Source organism: Pogona vitticeps, chromosome 1 (genome assembly GCF_051106095.1).
Source record: "Pogona vitticeps strain Pit_001003342236 chromosome 1, PviZW2.1, whole genome shotgun sequence".
Classification (NCBI taxonomy): Eukaryota; Metazoa; Chordata; class Lepidosauria; order Squamata; family Agamidae; genus Pogona; species Pogona vitticeps.
In genome coordinates, this window is record NC_135783.1 from 349615210 (window position 1) to 349638942 (window position 23733).

Here is a 23733-nt window from a genome sequence, read left to right on the forward strand (position 1 = left end):
TATTCAAAATCCAGCAGAAGAGAATGTTTGTCAGCAATCTCAGCATTTTAGGAGCATTCGAGGAAAATGTCAAAGAGTCCTGACATTTGCCTGTAAATGCCGAAATCAAATGAGCATTTCCAGACAATCATATTCTAAGTACTTCTAAACATCTAGGTTAATAGAATCACTCAATGGGAGGGTACATTAGACCAGAATTCTGTATGTTTCTTGTAATATCCTGGATGTATTTGAGGAGGAGATATAACCATGTTCTATTAAAATTTAGTGACTTAATCAAAGTATTAAACAAATGTAAGTATTACGTGCCTCCCCCATAAACACTGCTTGGATTCTACATTGTTAACACAGCTTATATTTCATGGCTTTTATGGGAAGGTGATGCATGCATACAGAGCAGTCCAATTCTATCTACATCTACTCATAAGTAAATACCAATGAGTGTGATGGAACGCAATTCCAGGTAAAAGCGCGCAGGAATGTGATTGAAATCCTGCTACTTAACTCACCCACTGAATCCTCCTTATGGAGGAGCTGACTCACTAAATCCTATTGATTGTTACCCATGCAGAGTGATACAAATATTTAAGAAATTAAATCAATTAATCAATCAATCCCCACTGATCCAATGGGCTTAACTCCAGTTGTGACTTACTATGCGAAGCAACAGGTTTTTAGCCGTGGATTAATAAAATACAATGCCACACTGCTCACATGAGCTCCAGTTATGTTTATTCCTAGACAGGCTAATCATTTTTACCTCTGTCTTCCATAAACTTGTAAAGCTGCTGAAGGAAACAATCCCTCTCTTCAGGATCAAGCTCCTCCTCAGGCTGTCAAAAACAAAAGACCACAGATATAAAATATTAAATCTTGTTGAAGATACATTATTTTCTTCAATTGCAGTGTCATAAACATTTCCACGAGGGGCGCAGATTTCAACGGATTTCAGACTCCTTACACCAAGATAAAATATAATACAATAAAAATTGACATTTGAGAGAGAGTGACAGGCAAAAACATCCTGAGAGTTATTTCAGCATGTTGGACACCGGCAGCTCCTGGATACACCAGAGTCAGCCTTCCTTTTGCAGGGAGAACAAGGCCCATTCTTAGGTACAAGACACCAATGCCCAGCAAGTAAGAAGATATCCTTCATGGGTGGACAGTGGTTATAAATACATGTTCTACCTTAGACCTGTTGACCTCTGTTCAGTTTTCCATTGAAAAGATGTGGGAGTTATAAACAGTATTTATGTTTTTACCAAACTAGTGAAATCTGCAACAAAATGGTTGTTGTGGGTTTTTCGGGCTCTTTGGCCGTGTTCTTCCTAACGTTTCGCCAGTCTCTGTGGCCAGCATCTTCAGAGGACAGCAGAACACGGCCAAAGAGTCCGAAAAACCCACAACTATTAGATCCCGGCCGTGAAAGCCTTCGCGAATAAACTGCAACAAAATGTTGTAGCATGTGATGATCCCTCCCCCCCCCCAGCAAGAGTGCCTCTGTTCAGCCACCCAGATATGTTCTCCTGTAGGATACTGCAAGCAAGGCCTCCAACTACCAAACACCCTAATCCCATTTTCAGGTTCTTTTCACTCCTTCCCACGCTTTACCATTCAGCTGAATGATGTATGGCGATCCTGGAACACTGTGGAGCAGTAGTAGTTACCAACCTTGGGTAGCCCAGGTGTTCTAGGACTGCAATTCCCAGAAGCCTTCACCACCAACCGTGCTGTGGCTGGGGTTTCTGGGAGCTGCAGTCCAAGAACATTCGGGTTACCCAAGGTTGGGAACCACTGCTGAGGAGCAGAAAGGAAGACTTTCAACAAAAAGAGCCTTGATGCCCTTCAAAAACTAATGCATTGCATTTGCCATAAGTTTCTGCCAACTGCAGGCCACTTCTGCAGATACAGTGGATGAAATGGGCTGCAGTCCATAAAAGCTTATGCCCTGTCTCCATTCCTGCAAAAAAAAATATTAGGTTTCAACCTGCCATAAGGCTTGTTTTTGGTATGACTACCATGTCTACCTCCTAAACATTTCCTTAAAAATTATCTTCATGTTTATATACCCAAGGGGAAGATCAACCCCCTGAGATTCCATATGTGCAGAAGAACATAATATTTTTGAATGGAAAATTATATTCCTTTGCACTGTTATTTTCCCCTCTGTACATCCTGCAAATGGTGGTCTTACATACTAAACAGATATATCAGGTCTGGGAGAACCACTTTCTCAACGAACAAATATTTTGCAAAAACTAGTATTTAACACTTATTATAGTACTTTGCTGAAATGTGATTAGCACTTTTATATCTTGCGCTGAAAAACAAGATTTTCCTCCACTCTTTCTTGTTTTGTTGGGGTTTTTTTTTAACCACAGGTCTTGGAGTTTTGTGGGGATGATATTAGGATAAGTCTTTTCATATTTTTTATTAATAATACCTATGACATTTGTTACTCACAGTGCTCACATAGTAGTATACATAACAAGAAAAATTAAAATTATTTTAAAATACAGCAAAATCTATATTAAAAAGTTATTTTTAAAACTGGGTTTTAAAGTTTTGTTAAATTTGGTTTTAAAAACTACGTCTCATGCATAATGCCATTTAAAACACCTGTGGGGAGGGTTAAGGGAGGGAAAGACTGACTTATTTGGGGAGACTAAATGCAATTATTTGTTCCGTGTTGCAGTGGCTATTACCTCACAGACATACTTCAGCAGCGTCCTATGACTTCCTGATATCTTGTGATTTCTTGTTTCTTTATGAATTCAGCTTTTCGTATTAACATTTCACAGAACCAACAGTGATACTCATTCAGCACTTGATAAATTTAATGTTAAAGTCTGGCAGGTACAGCAGAATTTTAAAGGGCAAATGCTGGGCTAAAGCAATCCTATGATTATAACATGGAGGCATCCAGGGTTTTGTTTGCAGCCAGCAAAAGTCAGTGCATGTAAACTTCTAAATATGTGCACTCTAGTAGTTTGACCTGTTTCACGCAAGAGGGATGGATGTACAGTAATCTATATGAAGACTTCTATACAGAAAGGTAAAAGGTTCTCTGTGGGCCAGTTTTGGTAAAATACAGGCTATATGCTGAATAAATAAATACCTAAATAAAGATGTCAAGGAAACTTTCACTGATAACAAATATATGTAGGTGTGCTACGTAATATGGTTCGCATATATACAAGAGCCTCAGATTCAGCCTCTAATCCTTTCTGGGTACATTAAGCACCCATTTTCACCCTTAAGCCTGTTTATTAATAACAACACTACTACAGGTCTCTGAGCAACTCACAACAAAAAAAAAAGTAAAATCTTAAGACTTGAATTAAATACATATAAAACTTGACTTATTCTTTGTTTGATGAATGCATGTGCCTATGATTCATGAACAAAGATACCAAGTTCAGTGCTAGTCTCTGATGCTGCTTGTAGTAATGAAGGAATTGGTTACTCCCAATTGGTTCCTTTGCATGTTCTGTAAGGTTTTTTTAAAAGGATATTTTAATAGGTGCAAACAGGAGTGGTAAAAACAGTGCAATTGTTTTTTCTTCGAAAGGTATTCATTCATTCATTCAGCTGCTCTGAAGCCATCAAGGTAGACCTTGTTCATGCAAAGCTGTGATGTTTATGCTTCTATACATAGGTGATATTTGCTCAAATTATAGCAAGATTCCAAAGAAATGTAACAGGAACTAGGGAACAATGCTCAGTTTGTTTTCCTTTTAAGAACTACAAGTGGTTTAAATGATAGAAAATGTAATAGTTTGCTATTTTTCAGAAGGGGGTAAACAAGAGACCAAGTGTCTCATGCATAGATGATTGCCATCCTTTCAAATCTTGTTTGTAACTTGAAAGAACAATTTTCTTATTTGGCAAGACATAAAGAAGTATGCAGCATGCATGCAAAACATTGGTAACAGCAACTAATACTGCCATACTGTGTAAGCAACAAAATGCTAGGAAATCTTGTAAAGGTTATAATTCCATTTTTACTTCCTATATAAGCCAGAGGGCTTGGAATATATTCTTTAACTGCATTAATTGGCCAAGTTACTATGAAATTGCTGGAGAACCGATCAAGTTCAATGCAGGAAAGCACTCACTAACAATTGTGTACCGCCCAACAAAGACACAAGAGTCAAACAGATATTGTCATTATGCAGCAGTAGATAAAGATGTTCTCAATCATACAAGGAGACCATTAAAATGTGTTTAGTCATAGGGAGCTGGAATCCCCTTGGGTTTATTTTATATTTAAAAGATTTCAAAGAATTACAAAGCATGACATCTTTGCACATTTTAAAATCACATGATCCCTGAACACACATTTTACACTAACGGGTCAAGGCCAAGTAGCCTTAAGAAGGAACAGAATGAAATGCTACCCATCATCCACACGATTCCTGTGATCTTAGTCACCTAAAACACATTATCCCAGGCTTTCATCATATCCTACTTGCCAACCCTCGGAGTACTTTGCCTGTGTAACTGTTAAAGCCATCCCAGAATTAATGCATACCCTTTACGAGGTGAGACCTCCAATCAACCATTCTGTTCAATGACAGAGGAAACCCAAAGCAACCTGGGAAAAGGTTAGAATGACAGCTTCTGGTAGCGCAACAGAGCAATGTTTTCCTCTCCTTTCAATAAAAGCCCCTGGAGCCACCACAGTATCCTCAAGACAACAAAACGAGGTTTTGCAAGAGGGCAATGTCCAAAGGATGGCATTCTACCCTTACTTTTCAGATCTGCAAGCAGATCTGACCGATTTGAAGGACAGGGAACCCAAGATCAGCTGCTCAGTCTCCGGGGAACAGGACAGGTAAAGGATGTGAGCTCATGAAAAGAGGAGAATAATTGGACTAGCTTCCAAAACTGATAATATCTCAACAGGAAAGCTTTCAATTGTGACTGAAAAGCAGCCCATTAAAGCTCATGATTGCTATGCACTATTACAGGGTGATAGCAAAAAATTAAAAAAATAAAATAAAAATAAAAACATGATCTTTTGGACAATAGTACCTCGATGGACTGCTGCACACATTGGGGTAAAAACACAAATAAGAGTGCCTGAAAGGTAGTGGAAAGCCACCTTTGCTTTCCCGCAGCCAGTTTTTGCAAGTCACCTTATACAAGGGACGCAACAGAAATCTGCTAAAGGTGCCCAGAGGATCTTTTCTGTGTAAACAAAGTCCTATGTCACAACTGGAATAATTCAATTATTATGACAACTGACTGAGAAACCTCACACGGAACAGATCAGGAACCTCACATGGAATGTATCAGGAACATGACATCAATCATGTCAGATATATATATATATGCATGTTAAATATATATTTCTGTGGGAGGACATTAAAACATATTGAAAAATGGGTTAAGCTTCAGTGTGGAAGTCCTGGGTTCACGTGTCTGCGCAGATATATTAAAAAGGTACTTACAGGAAAAGAGGCACCATAAGAGCATCTGATCAGGTACTGCTGCACAAGCTCCATGCATTCTAACAGGACATGCATTTAAAGCCTACAGTCAACTCCTGGAATAACTGAAGCAGTACTTAGTGGATTGAGCCCCATATGCCATTTACCTTGGTCCCAGGATGCTAGAGGATGGCCCACCCTTCCTGAGGTATACCGTACAGCCCATAACTGCAATAAAGACATTCAAGGGGCAAAATCTCAGCACAAAGGCAGGGTCAGAAGATTTTATAGCCTGCTTTGAAAAAGAACTCCACCCTATTATTATACCAACAAAAGCCCAGAAAATGTTCCAATTTGGAAAGCAGAGAAACCGTAAGAAAATGCATTTATTTACTATTTAATTGCAAGCCACCAGAGGAAAATCAAATCAGACATTAAAAAAATCTGAATATTCCTTTTAGATGAAACAAGGGAGGAGGCGGGGGGGGAGAGACTGAAGACTGAATGCCTTATGTTGAAGAATAAACCTCATTAATTCAAGCTTAATGATTCAGTATGAGTATTTTCTGCTGACACCATAAAACACAAGTCTCCCGTGCTCCACCACCTACATTCATCTTTAGATCTCCTCTTTTACTGAACAACCTCCACAGCCATGTGAAACAATAGATTTTTCAGATGTTCATAGAGCATTTCTTTTTCAATGTACTTTAAACCTTCACATCCTCATCAATACTTTATGATTCTTTAAATCAGGTCTGGAGGGGAAAAAGAAAATCTCCAGGAATGCTTCTTCCTTTTTTTTTTTTTTAAACAAAGCTCACCTCACCTCCCCCCCCCTCTTTTGTTTGAAAGGTAGAAAGAAGCTCTCTGGAAGGGGAGGGAAAAAATCAGCTGTAAAGAACAAAACGGTATTTCTTGCCCCCCCAAGTCAAAAGCGAGACGCCTCCATATTCACTTACCTGCAACAAGGGGATATTACAAATGCTAAGCAGGGCTTGCAACAGTTCACACCCAGCAAAAATGTGGCCTATTCACCGTGTATAACAACATGAGGGAGGGGGAGGGGGGGAGAGAGAGAGGAGGGGAGAAATTCCACATTCCACAAATGATCCAGCTCTTACGCTTTGCTCAGGATTTAGCATGTTTGCATGGAAAGTGACTCCATTTTGTTAAAAAGCCATTCTTTTAGGGCACACCAAAAACCTATAAATAGATCCGAAGTGTCTTCCTCCCCCCTTTCCTTTCCTCCTGCAAAGAAAAAAAGGGGGGATTACGCGGCGAAGGAGGGGGAAAAATAAGGACCCTGAACTTAGGAAATCCAAAGCCCACCCGCTTGCAGGAAGCCCCACACCCACCACTGACGAAAGGCCACAGAAGGGAGGAGGAGAACGCACGAGGAGTCCTTACCCAGGTGCTGCATTTCTCTCAAGTGTAAAAAAAAAAAAGAGAGAGGTTCTATTTGCTTTTCAGCCTAATCGGCTCAGTGGACGTCCAACCTAAGTTGCAAATATTTGCCTTCCGTCCCTTTTGCTGCACCAAAAATCCACGATTATGCAGCATCGCTTGCATTCTCTTCCATATTAAATAAAAAAAATTCACATTTAAAAAAAATTCAGACATTACATGAAAGGAAAAGAAAGAGACAGCCCATTTCCAAAAGCATCTGGTAAGCCTCCCCGGGCAGCCTGCCAAGCCCCTGCTAAATCTTCCCCTCTTTTCCTGAGCATGCTCACTGGAAACCAACACAGGGTCACCATGACAACCCCATAGGCAGCCTCTAAGCATGAACAGACATTCTGTTTTCAGCCTTACAAGACCACAGCCTGACAAGAGGGAAGTAAAAGGGAAACAACCCGGGGCTTCAACCCGTCCAAGTGGCTCTCCCCGATTCCACATTGTGGTGCGCAATCTCAAAAAGTGCACCGGATGAGCAGTGTTTACCTTCTCCCCCCCCCCCCTTAAAAAGATCTTGGGGTTAGGCTTTAAATCAGACATACAAATTCCCCCCCCCCAAAAGCACACCCTTTTCTCTTTTTTTGGCGAAACAATGCAAGACTGAAGGAAAGTCTTGCACACTAGGAGCACACAACTCGCCTCAGGAAGAGCCGAGGACTTCTTTGGATCTCATGATTGGGATGCAACAACCCAGGAGTGACTTAAATATTTGCTAAATTGGAGGAAAAAAATCAAATTAAATCCAAGGCAGTTTTATTAAATGCAAGACCCACCCACTGAGGAGATGCAGCTGAAGGGGAAACAAAACCCTGCTCAGTTGCCATGTGCTTTTACAGTCCCGCGAGGAAACAAACCAAGGAGATTAATGGGGTCTCTAAGGAAGCCCTATGAGTGAAAGGGTATAAATCCACCCCTCCAAATTGGACTGCTTATATATATATTTGTAATTGGGTCTGCTCTCCTGTGTCAGAGGCACACCGTTTGGAACTGGGAGCTTTTCACACTCTTTAAATCCTACGGGAGCCTAAAAAGGACACCCAACGTCAGGAGATCACCCCCAATCGATCCATTTAAAATATAAGCATGTCGCCAGAAGAAACATGTTCTAAGGTGCGAAATAAAATCTCTTAAGTTTTCAAGGTTAATTTTTGAGTATTTCATAAAAGCCCTTGAGTCCTTACAGATAAGGTTTAAAAAAAAAAACAACGTAAGGCAATATTCCTGCCTTAGGACATAACGAAGGGCCAGGGCCAAGCAGGACCTTGCTAAGCTGTCTGTTAGGGCACACCAAAACCTATAGATCCAAAATGGGCAAAAAAAATTGTTCACTGTCTTTAACCACTCTCTGATGGGGTTGACCCCTGATGTTAACTTCACTGGATGCTACACAGGACTAAGAGAGGAGAAAGGAAAGCCAAAGGGTGTTCAATATAAGATGAAGCATGCATGGCGAGTGGTACGCTGAGAGTCATAGCTGCTGTAAAACAAATATGCACAACACTTTTGTATTACCCTCACTTGCATTGGTTCCTCCTCTGAAATGGGATGTAGTAACAGAGAAAATACTTTTTTTTCATTTCTGGCATCCTGAGAAACAAGCTCAGAGTGGCAAAAGATGCCCATTACTGTATCCTGATAATTTCCAGGATATTCCAACTGCAGCGTTCTTTTCCCCATGAAGTCATCAATCCCATGTTTTTTCCCCACCAGAAAGACAGGCTGAAGACAGGCTGAAATACTATTGCTTAGTGTAGTAAGCGACATTAAAGTAGGCCCACTGAATCAGTGAGGATAAGATGAGTCAACTAATTCATCTCTATTTAATCAATTGGGTCTACTCTGGTTGCAACATAGGGTGCTAAAGGAAGTCATAACTAGAGTAGGCTCATTTGAATAAAGGGGAGCTCAATAAAGGAGCTAATTTACCATGCTAAGCCACAGGATTTCAGCCACTGTTAATCTAACATCAGGGATCTCCTGCAGAATTTGGACACGACTCAAAACTGTAAGGTAAAAATAATATTACTTCTCACTTTCTGGGAGGGCCAATCTACACTAAAAATTAAGAGCTTATATTATGCACTGGATACTGCAAGGAAAAGTCTCAAAATGCATTATCCTTCATATGACTTTTCTCCCCATTTATCAACTTTCTGTTCTCACAGTCTCTCTATTTATTGATAAATTCTGACGCTAATAGTGTTCAGACTAATGATTTTTACTCATTTAAAATATCTCCTTTATTCATCAGTCAACTACTACCCTTAGCACATTTCACAAAATTAGCAAAAGGCAGGGAAAGAAAAATACTTCCAACATGATTTTTTTCCTTGAATCAATTTTTTTATGTCTGTGAAAAACATCAAATAACAAAAAATTGACAAAAGGATTTTATGAACTATAGGACAAAGATGAATACATGCACTCTAAGCTATGGCATAAGAATAACAGTATGGTTTTGGTGGGACAGGATTTTTTTAATTTGTAGTGAAAAATTATAGTCTTCACTGTATAGACAGAAAGAAAAGGTTTAAAAGAACACATGTTATTTCAATATAACCTGAAGTTCAATTTCTTGACGTCTAAGGGCACTGGGGAAAATCAGTTGCTCAACTTTCTTTGGTTTCAGGTTGATGGGGATAATGTAAATATCTGTTTACAGGTCAATAAGTGTAGGTCCCGTATAGATAAAACACACCATGTTATAAAACAGAATAAGAGATACCTGGAAGTAAAGTTTGGACTGTTTATGTGAGATCTGAATCTCAAGAAAACGAGTCTGTGAATTTAGTTTCGTATCTAAAACATTTCTGCCTTGCCTTCTTTTTAGAAAAGACCAATGTGGCTTATATTGTTAAAAGACAATATTTAAATAGTAAGTATACAAAAACTAAAAAGGATAAAATAAATATCACAGTAAAAAAGGTAAATGAAATTAAAACAACAAAACATTCAAAAGAGTAAGGTACAACAATTCATTAAAAAACCCCACTCAGGCAGCCATTCAATAAAGGTAAACTTGCCTGGAGAGAAAGGTTTTAGTATGCTTGTGGAAGAAGCAAAGACCGCACCAACCTCTCCTCCTGTGGGAAAGAGTTCCAAAGTCTGGGAGCAGCAACAGAAAAGGCCCTCTCCTGCATTCCCTACCAAACACACCTGTGAAGGTGGTGGGACCTCTCCTAATGATCTTAACACCCAAGCAAGGGAGACATGGTTCTAGAGACAGCTTGGACCCAAGCCATTTAGGGCTTAAGCTCCATGATCACTGCAGATGGTGACAGCAGCCACGAAATTAAAAGATGACTGCTTCTTGGGAGGAAAGCAATGACAAACCTTGACAGCATCTTAAAAAGCAGAGATATCACCTTACCAACAAAAGTCTGCATGGTCAAAGCTATGGTTTTTCCTGTAGTGATGTATGGAAGTGAGAGCTGGACCATAAAGAAAGCTGACCATCGAAGAATTGATGCTTCTGAATTGTGGTGCTGGAGGAGAGTCTTGAGAGTCCCCTGGACTGCAAGGAGAACAAACCTATCCGTTCTGAAGGAAATCAACCCTGAGTGGTCCCTGGAAAGACAGATCCTGAAGCTGAGGCTCCAATACTTTGGCCATCTCATGAGAAGAGAAGACTCCCTGGAAAAGCCCCTGATGTTGGGAAAGTGTGAAGGCAAGAGGAGAAGGGGACGACAGAAGACGAGATGATTGGACAGTGTCATTGAAGCGACCAACATGAATTTGACCCAACTCCGGGAGGCAGTGGAAGACAGGAGGGCCCGACGTGCTCTGGTCCAAGGGGTCACGAAGAGTCAGACACAACTAAACAACAAAAGGTTAGAACCAGCACTTTGAATTGTGCCCGGAAACAGATCAACAGCCAGTGGAGCTGCTGCAATTGGGGTGGTGGTAGTTACGTGATCCCTATGACCAATCCCCATTAGCAATCTAGCTGCCATGTTCTGGACCCACTGAAGTTTCCGAACACCTTCCAGAGGAAGCATATAACAATCATCCAACCAGGAATGTCTGCTTTCCTCTTGAAGCACTTTGGGAATAAACAGTTCCAAATTCAATTTCCCCAAAGATTTACACCATAAGATTAGCCCAGTCTTAAATGGCCAGTTTTCTACATGGCACCTGGAGGAAATAATGCATGACTTAAGAAATTTCACAGAGGAATTTAATTTAACCTTTTCAAACTCAGATTTAATACATATAGATGAATGGAAGCCTTCATCAGTAGTGGCAACATGTAGAAAAGCACACACAAATGAACCATCTCCAACTGTCTCCAACTATACCTTTCAGGGGGGAAAAGTTGGTGTGACACTGCAGACTGAAGTCTCTTCAACTAATTCTGGGTGCTATGTTACAATTTTTAACTGGTTGCTAAGAAGGCTAAATTATGTGTCACTATCCAATTTAAAAGTATAATAGGATATTCTATATATATTGAGAGATGACCAGGACCCCCTAATGGTCCTGTATATATCCTACAAAGCCTAACATGTTGAAAGGTATCATGCATCTGATTTTTGCATTTAGCAAGTATGGCCATTACTTTTGCAGCCTGTTGCATACATTTCAAGGTACAGCAATATCATTCAAATGGGGAATTCATACAGCCCATTCAAAGACCAAGTTCAAACCAACTATGAAACTTGTTACCCACCAGTTAGCAAAAATAAACAACGGTAAAACACAAAGATACCCCTGCAGGAGAAAAAATGGTTAAAGAATCTGATTACAACTGAAATCTAAAACAAACTATATGTAAATATTTTGTTTCATATGAATTTAATCTGTATGTGGCTTTCAGAAATGTTAGTGATGTCAAAGAGCTTGGACGAACGTATTAAAGCTATGTGAGATTAAAAGGTAAATTAAAGGCCTATTTCAAGTATACAGTGCTTTGAAAAGACGCGGTAGACATCTAGCATAGCTGTTGTATGTTAGGGTAAAATAAAATTAAGAACAGATATCTCTGCACATATTTTTCACCTGACTCTTTATTCATGAATCTTAAATATGAGTGAATGCAACTCAACAGCGATATCATACCTCTTGTATACATCTACTGTAGTTGTGCATCTATGGTTGATTCAGAATTTCCATGAAAATGGTAAGTGCTATTCCTTCTGATGAAGGATGAAACCTTTGTTTTCTCCTCTCGCTGAGACGTACAGATTCATCTTGTATCATTAGCTGCTTTTTAATGCTGCTGGGAAGGCAACATTCCTCCCAAAATTGCTTGATAAGACTTTCCCCTTCTGTTCCCTAGTTTTCCATCGGCAGAACATGCTATTCACTAGAAATATAATGCCCCTAAAACCAAATTGGGTATGCGAACTGGAGCTTTTCTGCACTCTTCCCTTTCAATAATCAGATTCACACAAAGCTGTATGCCAAAACTGCTGTCTAGCTTACTGGGAAGAAGCCAACACAGGGGTTCCTCTACCTGGTTCCTCCTACAAGTCAGGGTGGCTACAGTAACTAGGAGTAAGCCACAGCGTTATGTCTAAATCCAGATGTGGCTTACTGCCGCCGCCCCATAAGCCAGGATCAAAAGGTAAAGTACACATTCTAGCCATGGGATTTCTAGCCAATCCTCTTAGAGGTCTGCAGGAATTCCCCCAGCCAAACTTCTGCAGGCGTTAATAAAACAAAACACAAATTAATCATGTTCAGTTAGAAACAATGGCTTATGATGTAGATAATGAAGATGAAGTAAGTAGCTGGGCAGGTCTGAGCTCTATGGGAGCTGCAAGGCATTATGGGCCTGATAGTCACTCTGCCTATTATACTCCATACAGGGTGTTTCTCAAGAAATTACCAGAGCCATAATGCCTTGCAGTTCCCATAATGCCTAGTCCCTTCCTTCATCTTCATCATGTCTGAGAGAAAGTACACTACTCCCTTGAATTGCATGGAAATAAGCAGCATGCAATTCAAACAAACAAACATTCATGTATGACCAAACACACACACATACATACAATTCACTAAATAAATAAATATTCAATAAATATAGTGTTTTCCTGAAAATAAGACAGGGTCTTATACTATATTAATGTTTGCTCCAAAAAACGCATCAGGGCTTATTTTCCGGGGATGTTTTATTTTATAGTAATGTCATCTTCTGGTTGCTGCACAAAGGTGGAGGGTGGGGTTTCACTTAACTGGGGCTTATTTCTGGGGTAGAGCCTATATTACGAGCATCCTGAAAAATCCTACCACGGCTTATTTTCAGGTTAGGTCTTATTTGGGGGGAAACAGGGTACTATGCTGATACCCATCTCCAGGAAGTGACTTGAGAAAGGTGGGCCTCAGATTTATTGAGCCCCTCTTGTTGGCAATGCAGCATTCCCCGCTTGGATGGGGGTGGTCCGGCTGGCTCCCTCTCCTGGCATGGTGCCTCCACAGGGCAGCCAGATATGGTGCTTGGGCATTCCAAGAAGTTGACACGGGTCAGGGGAGAGGTGCGTGCACACGCGCATGCATGCTGTATAGCTACATTTTGGGGGGCATAAGAGTTATACTTGGATTTTGAACAACATGAGCATCAGAAGCCCCTAACTCCAATGCTGTTGAAGGGAAATGTGTCATTATAACACCTCCGGTTTTCTTTCTTTTCCCCCACTGGCTAAATCCACCAGAAGTTTAGCTGAGGGAATTCCTGCAGACTTCTATGGTCTGTAATCCATGCATTCAGAATATTGCATGACTAATACTGATCTGTTATGTGACACATGTTTATTTATTGCAGTTTTATTTTGCATGTTCATTAAAAATAATAAAGGTGAGGAAAAGCATCATTATAAACAAATTAACAAATTAACAAAACCACTGTAATTATCTCAATGCTGTAATTCAATAAATAGTTTTTTTAAGGACTGTTTGAAAAGATCAGTCTCCATACCCTTTGTAAAAGGCAAGTGGCTGCAACTCAGGAGAGACTGCATTATTGCAGTAACACAGGAGGAAATCCTCCGAGTGCTACAATAAGCCAGACACTTTGGTTTGAACAGTAATGCTAAGATGTCTTATGTTTGTACATTCCTGGTTACTACAGGTTTTCCCTTTGCAGAAGCCAATGGAAGCAGTCAAACTGTGTGTACCATACACTTGCTTATTACCAACATATCAGAATTTTTAAAATTAATTTGTTGCAAATGCAACCAAAATGCCACCAACATTTCACAGAACTGTTTTTAACATGGGCTGTAAGAGAGAGAGAGAGAGAGAGAGAGAGAGAGAGAGAGAGAGAGAGAGAGTGTTTGCATTCCCAAACCTCCCTATCAGCCACAGCAAGCATGACCAAAGGTGAGAGATGGTGGGAGCTATATACAAAAGATGTGGAAAGTGCTAAATTCAAAACCTGCTACGTTCTTTTCTTTTCAAACACACAATCTGAGAAGCTGATCTGGAACACATTAATTTGCACTTCTGTACAAACAGAAAGCCAAAAACACTCACCACTACTTCTTCCTCTTTATTCTCAGTTTTTTCCTCCACTTCGTCATCACTTCGAGCTTCAGCTCCTTCTTCTTCGTCGCTGCTCGAGGATTCCAAAATCTCACGCATATCCATCTTCCAATTAGCAGGTATAGCTTTCAGACTGAAGAAGCTGCTGGCCTCTTGTAACCCTTCGGAGGAAAACGGCTCATGCTTAATCATTCAAGGTACTGTACTAAGAAGGATGCCTATTACTGTACTAAGAATCAAAACTGTGTTGTCTCCACTTAGCACTAGCCTTATGTCTTTTGCTCAGTCAGTTTAAATTTCAACTTAAAGTCACAAAATTGGCCTGCCAAGCAGAACAAAAAAGCAGTTCTTGATTTGTAAAGTAAAATGAAGCTGCATCTACAAATTCTCCCTTTTACCAGCTTAATTACTAAGCAAAATTGGCTGTGAACAAGAAAAAACTATAGTCTGAAACCAGAAATATAATCAAGGAAGATGCAAAAAGACAATATTTGCAGCTAAGTTAAAGTAATAGCCATGGCAGATGACTTATGAAGCAAAAATAGCATCAGAAATAGGGATCCTAACTGCAACTTTATAGCAAACGACATGTGGTGGCAAAGACCTATTAAACAAAAGAAAAGAGAAGAGAGAGTTTCTTCCATAAGATTCATGAACACAAAGAAGAGTGTAAGCAGAAGTTAGGGATAGTGAATGATGAAAATAATAAATTATCTGATCAGGTTAAAATAAAGACAGAATAGAAACCACATATTGAACAACTATACAGCAAACATGAAACACAATTTTTTTCATAGAAAACTCTTTCAATGGAAATCCTGCGATTTTTAAAAGTTCTTCTCAAAGCACTCGGTAGAAATAATCACAGAAGAAGTGGCGCACCAGCGGAACTTTTCAGTCTACAGAGACTGAATCTATCAAAATCCTAGCATGAATATGTACACAAATATGGAAAACAAACAATGACCCATAGACTGGAAACATACTCTAAAGATAGGAGATATGAAAGATTAATTGTAGGACAGTGCATTCATTTCACATGCAAGCAAAGTGACGCTCAGAACTTCACAACAAAAATCTTTACAATGTGTGGGTTTTTCCGACAAGGTAGCAGTGTTAGTCCTTTCGGCATATATAGCAAAATAAAAAGTGTGACACCTTAGAGACTATTAGATTCATTTCATTATAAGCTTTTGTGGATTGCAATCTATTGTTCTGAGGAAGTCGACTGTAATCTATGAAAGCTTACACTGAAATAAACCTTAGTCTGCGAAGTGTTTGACCTCTTTGGTTTTATATTTGCTCTACATACCACATATTGAGTAAGACATGACAGATGTTCAAGTTGCATTTGGAAAAAGAACTGGCCCTAGAGATTGTGTTGCAAATATATTCAGTCCTGCACTGTGCAGAGGGTTCCTGTACTGACCATGGGGTTGGACATGATGGCCTTATTAGGATTAGGCATCCATCTATTACTCTATACACTTGCTACTTCAGCATACTATCAAATTTTTAAATACCGATTACTGATTTATAGATTTCAGCAAAGAATGACTCAGTACATCATGAACAGCAATGGACTGTTCAACAACAAATCAGTGTATAACAACTTTTGAATGTGTTGTTGAATGATCTGTACTTTGTAATTAGGATAAAATATGGTAGGAAACAGAATAGTTTCTAATAGACAAAGGTGTCAAATGAGAGTACATATTATTATATATTCAGTGTAGAACATATGTACACAGCAAGATGAATTTAGCTTGTGATGGAGTGAAAACTGGTGGAAGGGTCAATAATTTAAAGTACACAGAAGACACCATCTGTCTTGCAAAAAACAACGATGACCAGAAATGACCCCTAATGAAAGAAGAAAATGCAAAAGCAGAATTGCCACTGAACATTAAGATGACAAAAATCTTGATGAGAGAAGAACAGCATAATCAGAAAAGACTGAGAGTGGGAAAGGCAGCTATGAAGGAACTAGAAAAGATTGTCAGAGTCTATGGATGTGTTGCTAGAGACCAAGGCCACTATTACCCTTATTACACTGTTCCCAATAATGCTGGACAATGGAAAAAGCTAGTATGAAAAAAAAATGGATTTATTCAAAATGTGGTAAGAGGAGAGCTTTGGGGATACCATGGATTATCAGGAAGACAAATTATGTTGGTTCTAGAACAAAACTGAGCCTAAACTCTCATTAGAAGCTAGCTAGAAGAGACCCCAAACCACATGAAGTTAAGAAGAATCCAACCATTCACTGGTTGAAGACTTGCTTGCTGTGAATGACAGCAATTCTCTAAAATCACAAATTCCCAGATGTAGGATGCAGATGTCTCCTAGGTCTTCTAACAAGATTCTTCTGCCTGGAGGTAGCGGGATGGCTGGAGAAACCAGGGCCTTCTATATGTGCCACGGCAACCCCCACAGCACAGTCCTGAAATGCTCCATTGATTGTCTCAAGAGACCAATTTGGCCAATGTAATTCCAACTCCATAAACTTTATGTATTCCAACTCCATAAACTTTCATAGGTTTGGATCCATGCTTAGACTGAAAAGAGTAAATTCTAGTCCCCTCCCCCCCCGGATGGTGCAATTCAGTGAGTCAGGTACAATCTTAGTCATTCTTGTACTAGACCCATTTCAGTCTCTTAAGGGCGACTGAAAATACCATTGATTCACATGTAAGTACGACGAAGTCTCAAGTAGAGATGGGCACATCTCAGTTTATCAAGGTAGCAGCACAGGTGCTGCCGCTCCCCAGGCTCAAACAGCTGCACATCAGGTCCAGCTTGATTACTTTTCCCACCTCCTCAGCTAATCTCCCAGTCATGAACAAGAGCACAGACTTCGCTGCGCCATCATTTTTTCTGAGTCAACCAAGAGGGCTGGGCAGAGAAGCCTGAGCTCTTGCCGGGACTGGAAGATCAGTTGAGGGGATGAAGAGAAACAAGCAAGCTGAGCCTGGGGAGGGGAGGGAGAAGGAGAGCACCAGCACCTGTGCTATAGCTTTGACGACCTGGGATGAACTAAAATTTATTAGATGAACTAATATTACATCCATTATGTTCATGCACCACCTAAATTGATCATTCATTACAACTGTATGGTCAGATAGCAATATTCTTTATTTTAGAAGTATAAAGCTCTGACACTGCAAATCTACATGTCCCCATAGGTCTATTCAGCTGTGATAAAACTGGTATGCATTCACCAGAGTAAGGACTACAGTGCTCCAATTCCACCCCGTTTCATTGCTTTCCTGCACATGAATAATAAGAAATCTGAAGCAGAAATCCTTCTTATGTGCCAGGCACCACAGATAGCACATAAGTAGGCATCCTTCAGTCTCGAGAGACTATGGTAAGATAGCAGATCTCTACCTACAAAAATGCATAGTTCTCCAAGTATAGGAGGGTGACAAAACTGGAAACTGAGGTTGCAGCAGCAAGAGAGCTCCTTCTGCCTATAGTCGCAATGACCAGATAGGTGGGGTATAAATGGAATGAATGAATGAATAAATAAACAAACAAACAAACAAATGAGTGTAGCAAATAGCCCTGCCCTCACCTGTCTGTCACAGATGAACAGTGTAGTAGCAGCCAATGAGAGGACGGAAGGTGGAGCCAAGGGGGGGAGGGGGCTGGATATAAAGGCTGGTGTATGGAGCATGAGGAGAGAGTCTGTGAGTGAGAGACAGTGTGAAACTTAAAAGTGAACTAAGAGTGAGTTAGAGATCTGTAAGAACACTGAATGGTACAGAGAGTCATTAGAGATTTTAAGTCAAAGTAGAACTGATACAAATACAAGTGATTAGCAACCTGTGATTTACTTATTGAATATTAATCAGATGTTAACTTCCATGATCTAATAAATGAGTTAAGTTTTAAAAGCACACTTGTCTCCTTGATTAAATGGTATTGAAGCCGCAATACCTGGTGGCAGCGAAGAAAGAAGAGCGAGAACCTCGCGAAGACCTGAGGGAATAGGGGCTTCAGAGGGGATCGCCACAATGAGTACCTCTTAATTTATAAGATATTAATAGACTTCATGAAAAAACAAGAAGCTGCCCATGGCTGGCATCCAAGCCTCTTTTAAAAAACAGTGTGGAAGAATTGTCATATTCCAATGTCTTCCTTTCTGATCATTTCAAAACACCCGTCTCTGTTGTGCTGGCATGAACAACTCACCATACATGTGGAACTGCATTTTCACCAAGGAGTTTGACTATTAATGACTGCACTGCATGTCCAATTAATACCTTAAGATAATGAAACGTGAAATAATCCTACCTTTTCTAGAGGACAACTCCTGTTTTGTAATGTTCAGCATGTCTAATTCCTCAATATCCTTTCTTGCTATGGAATAACTGCAAGAGAATTTGGCAAATTTAAAAAAACCAGGAGAGATATCTTTCCCTTAAGTCTTTCATTATAACAAGTTTTTGCTTTTTAGGCCACCAGAGCCAAAGCTGGGTTCAAATTCCTCTACGATTACGATTTACTGGCTGCCATGTTGCTACCTTCTTATTCTCAGCTTCAAATTGATGAAAAAGAAACAAGGGCTGGAGTCCTGTTGCTTAGCATGGTAAGTGGCAGGCAAGTAGGATCACTTAATCAGTGGGGATTTGGTGAGTCAACTCCTCTGTACGTTCCATTGATTCTAATGGGCTTACACTAGTGATGAGCGGGCCTATTTGAATCAATGGAATTTGCAGGAGTTGCCTCACCAAATCTCCACTGATTCCATTGGCTTACTCTGGTTGAACTCTAAGCAACAGGATTTCAGCCAGTGACACACTCCAAATGGCTGCATTATTTACTAGCCTAACACATGAATAATAATAAAAACACTGTGGGCTATTAAGAGACAGTATGTACAAATTTCATCCCTCTCTATCAAGCCATCCTCCCACAGAATGGATGCAGATCTCATCAATAGTTTTGTTGGGTTCATCTGAAGTGCATGTCACACTCCTGCTAATCGACACAGAAAAGCTCACACTAATTGTTGTTTAAACACAAATCATTAAACATATGGGGAGGGAGAGAAGCCTTCCTAGTCTCCTGCCCCCTCCAGATGTTTTGGTCTGCAATCCCTACATGCCTTGCTCAGTGTGGTCACTTAAAGGCTAAGAGTTGCAGCCTACCCCTTCTGGAGAGCATGAGGTTGGGAATGGCTAAAGAAAAGCTTCAGCTGAACACTAAGTAGGACTGCAAATTTGCATTATTGCCTCTAAAGGCATCTATACTGAAGCCTGGTTAAGACGCACTCAAAAATCATAGCCTACGTAATCAACCAAAATGTTGGGCTTTGGGAGCATTTTTGGCTATGTTTCAATTTTAAGTTTTCAGGTCCTTCTTTTGCAATACCCCAGGATTTAAAGAACCACAGGCAAGATACTCACAATTTGGAATCTGCGAAAGATCGAACTAAACACTGGTCCTTTTTCACAGAAATATCCTCACTGCAGCTGGGGGATAAGACCTGAAGTTTCAAATAAAACACAGAACATTACGGATCTCTTAAAACTCTTCATTCTAAGAAAAGGCAATAGTCACACCTAATTGTTCCATCTTTGTAATGGCACCTCCCCTTGGTCATGACAATAGTAAATTCTCTAAATGAAATAAACTCCAGTTATTGACTTTTCCTCCTCTCATGTAACATTTGTTGTTGTTTAGTCATTAAGTCGTGTCCGACTCTTCGTGACCCCATGGACCACAGCACATCAGGCCCTCCTATCTTCCACTGCCTCCCGGAGTTGGGTCAAATTCATGTTGGTTGCTTCGATGACACTGTCCAACCATCTTGTCCTCTGTCATCCCTTTCTCCTCTTGCCTTCACATTTTCCCAACATCAGGGTCCTAATATTACATCATGTAAAATTAGGACATAACAAAGCTAGCATGAACATTAGAAATGAACGTACTTCACATCCTAAGCAATGTAGCCTATGGAATTCAATACAATATGCACTACTAATTGCCAGAAGCTTATCGGGTCTTTTAAAAATGGACAGGGAAAATTCCTGTGACATAGCTACAGTGATAGCTATTTGTTAGGATCAGAAAATTAGATCAGAGATGGGGGTATCCGTGGACATAATGAGGGTCCAGCCTCCTGGGGCCGGACAGTCCACTCACCACGGGTGCCACAGGGCCTTCCAATGGCTCCAAAGATCGTGTTCAGTGAGCCACTCTTCGACCTAGCAGAAAGGCTTGTTGTCCCACCTCCTGCCTGTGGCAGTGACGGATCAGTGAGTGGACTGTCCAGCCCCAGGGGGCTGGGCCCTCATTATGTCCGGGGGATATGCGTATTCATATACAAAAACCCCCATCTCTATTCCAGATACTTAATTAATCTATGTATTTATGATTGCTTCCAAAATAGTTGATCTTTACAGTTAAAAGAGGCAATCCTAACCAGATCCGCAACGATGAGGTCCCCCACTATCATCCAGTGCAGTGGTTCCCAAGCTTGTCTGTCCAGATGTTCTTAAGACTGCGACTCCCAGAAATCCTGGCCCACACAGCTAGTGGTGAAGGCTTCGGAGAGTTTTAGTCCAAGAACAACCGGGGACCCAAGGTTGGGAACCACTGATGTAGTGGGAGCCATTCCACCTGTTCACACAGTGAGCAATAGGGTAACAAGCCTACTTATTACTTTCGACATCGTTCATTCATGACAAGTTAAGCCCATGCGTGAGAAAATATTTAACCCAGCTGTACCATACAACTGTTACAGGCTTGTATGCTCAAATCTGCCAAGACTGAACAGTGACGCTCATTTATGGGCTAAAGTTTTATATAACATTGAAGGGTTTCTTTTTTGCTATCACAATAGATTAAGACTGAAGCAGTTGTAGAGAGTGTATCAATGTTATGTGTGTGCGTCAAGTTGGAACCAACTTATAATGAACCCAATAGAGCTTTCAATGTAAGTGAGAGGTTTTAAGGAGAGGTTTAATAAGTTCCACTCCTATAGTTAGTTTCCATAGCCAAGTGGGGATTCGATCCCCAGAGTCCTAAACTTTCATTCTATCCACTTCACCACCCTGGGAGTTAAACAGCACAAACTACTTCCAATTTGGGCAAAACATTATACAGTATCTATGTTTTATAATTCCAACCTCTTCCCATTTCTTATACATTCTACCATTTAGTAGAAACAAGGCTACAGGGAAAATTCCAGTAGCATAACAGTATAATTTCCCAAATTTAGCATTTTTAGTTATTGCATCATGCATTTATTTTGCAATACCTATATTTCTAAGATTTTTTAAGATATTTTTAGGTATTTTTCCTGTACATTTCTAAGATTATTTTAAAATCTTAGAAATGTACAGGAAAAATATCTAAAAATATTATGCACAATATCTTATTACAAATAGAGATTCATGCCCTGCTGACACTGACCTTTCACATCCCCAGATCATATCTATATATTAATAAAGTGAGAAATGTATCTAAAAAGAAAGACCAGCTGCTAGCGGGGACCTCTTTCTCCCTAAGCTGTTGTTTAGTGGCAACCATTCCATCTGATCACACACAAAGAGAGAGGTGGCAAACTCACTCTGTTAACTTGTTTACCCTGCCCTATCCTGAACAATATTATTTGGCTTTATTATTATACAACATTTATAACAGGTGCTTACATTTTCACATTTCCCTCTGCCCTCCTCCCATTTTTTTCACTTTCATGTCACAATTTTTAAATAAATCCGCAAATAGAACTGGCTCATTTACAGTGTTTACATTCAAGAATGATAGATATGTAACAGCAAGTGCTGGTTTATGGTCATTGTTATCAATAACAGGACCCCTTTGCAACTACATAGTGAACCCAACAATCCTTAGACCAAAGCATGTGCCTGTCCCTACGAAACCCCCAAAATTCCAGTCATATTTGATGAAGCAGAAAAAGTGGCTGCTCAAACAATAAGAGCACAAAGTGAAAGCTTTACACACAGACTTGATCCTCCCATATAATTTTAACAGGTCCAAGAACACTTTCATCTTGGTGCTTTTGTAGCGACTGCACATGTAATATCGAGCTAAGGCCGCATAGCTAAGCAATAGATTTTGCCCACTGATTAAGATTTCATTTTAACTCCACTATATTTCCTCACCTTTGTAAAGCAAATCAAGATTGACTTTTGGGCTCCAAAATTAAGAGGCAGGTCTTACAAACTCTTCAAAAAGGCTTCTGGGCTTGAATCTTCCACAATTCTACAGTGGAAGGAAATTCTGTAACTTGGGGAAGGAAATGTGGTCTCTTTTTGCCACTGTTGATTTAGCTTACGCAGATGGTGATGGCAGACGGTGCCCTTTGCGGTTCTCAGAGATATACAAAAGAAGCACTTTCAAGCAGATCGCTTCTAATCAATCATTTAAAAAAATTAAACCAGATTGATTATCTACTTAAGTAGGAATGCTACTTCTGGGTTTCAGTTGTATTACACTCCTGCTAGAAATTACCTACTGTAAAACAGCCTACACAATCTCTCGAAGCTAGTTCCACAAACCTCAAACAGGGCTAAAAGTTTGCTTTTCTTTGCAAAGCAAAAGCAAGACAAAAATGTGAACTCAGACTTTAAAGCTTAGCCCTGTTGTGCTTAAAGTTCTTACTTCTGGAAAAAAAAACGATACAGCCAAGTAAATGATCTTACTTAGCACCCTCCTCAACATATACAAAAAGAACAAAAACCTTAGCATTTCAGAACTATCTATTATGTAAGCAGATAAATTCCATGGTGCTATATAATCAGAGGTTCAGGAAAAGGGTTCTGGACACTGAAAACTGGTTGAATATCTGTATTTTATAATATTTATGCTCTTGCTTAGGAAATGTATACAGCAGAAAATCTTAACAGTCTTGAAGGTGCATCAAAGAAAGTGAAGTTCAGATGTCTGCAATGTATGCTACTCTTAGGTAAAAATTATTTTGAGTTAAACTGCACCTAACAAATTGTGCTCAAGTAACAGAGGCAAGCACTCAAACACAAACATACGAACTATAGTTAAGACCACACACACAAAAAATCTGTTTATGCCAAATTTTAGCATAGCATGATTGAGCTCTCCTTCCCTTTACAAAGACAAGGAAGAGGCTGTGTCTCATTGATTTAGCAGTGGCCCTTGGCTTTGGTGAAAATTTAAGTGGAGACCTCCCTGAAAAATTAATTACTCAGAATATATTAATGGGAAATGGAGAAAGTAGTTCAAGGCAGGGATGATACATATTACACAAAAAAAGTTCGATCAGACAAAACAGCATTTGTGTGTACTTAATATTTTAGACTGGAATACAAACAGAACTGGAAAAAACAGTTACATTCCAGACAGT

General features: G+C 39.9%; 1 protein-coding gene across 1 annotated transcript in view; it reads right to left on the reverse strand.

The window, feature by feature from the left end:
- The window catches only part of ARID4A (AT-rich interaction domain 4A), an 81401-nt gene that overhangs the window by 41279 nt on the left and 16389 nt on the right, over nt 1-23733 (reverse strand). Inside the window, exons 9-12 of the mRNA XM_072986835.2 lie at nt 19793-19872; nt 18678-18754; nt 14370-14539; nt 761-833 (exon numbers count right to left, since the gene is read on the reverse strand). Of these exons, the coding sequence (XP_072842936.2) occupies nt 761-833; nt 14370-14539; nt 18678-18754; nt 19793-19872 (400 nt within the window). The remainder of the gene's footprint in view (nt 1-760; nt 834-14369; nt 14540-18677; nt 18755-19792; nt 19873-23733) is intronic.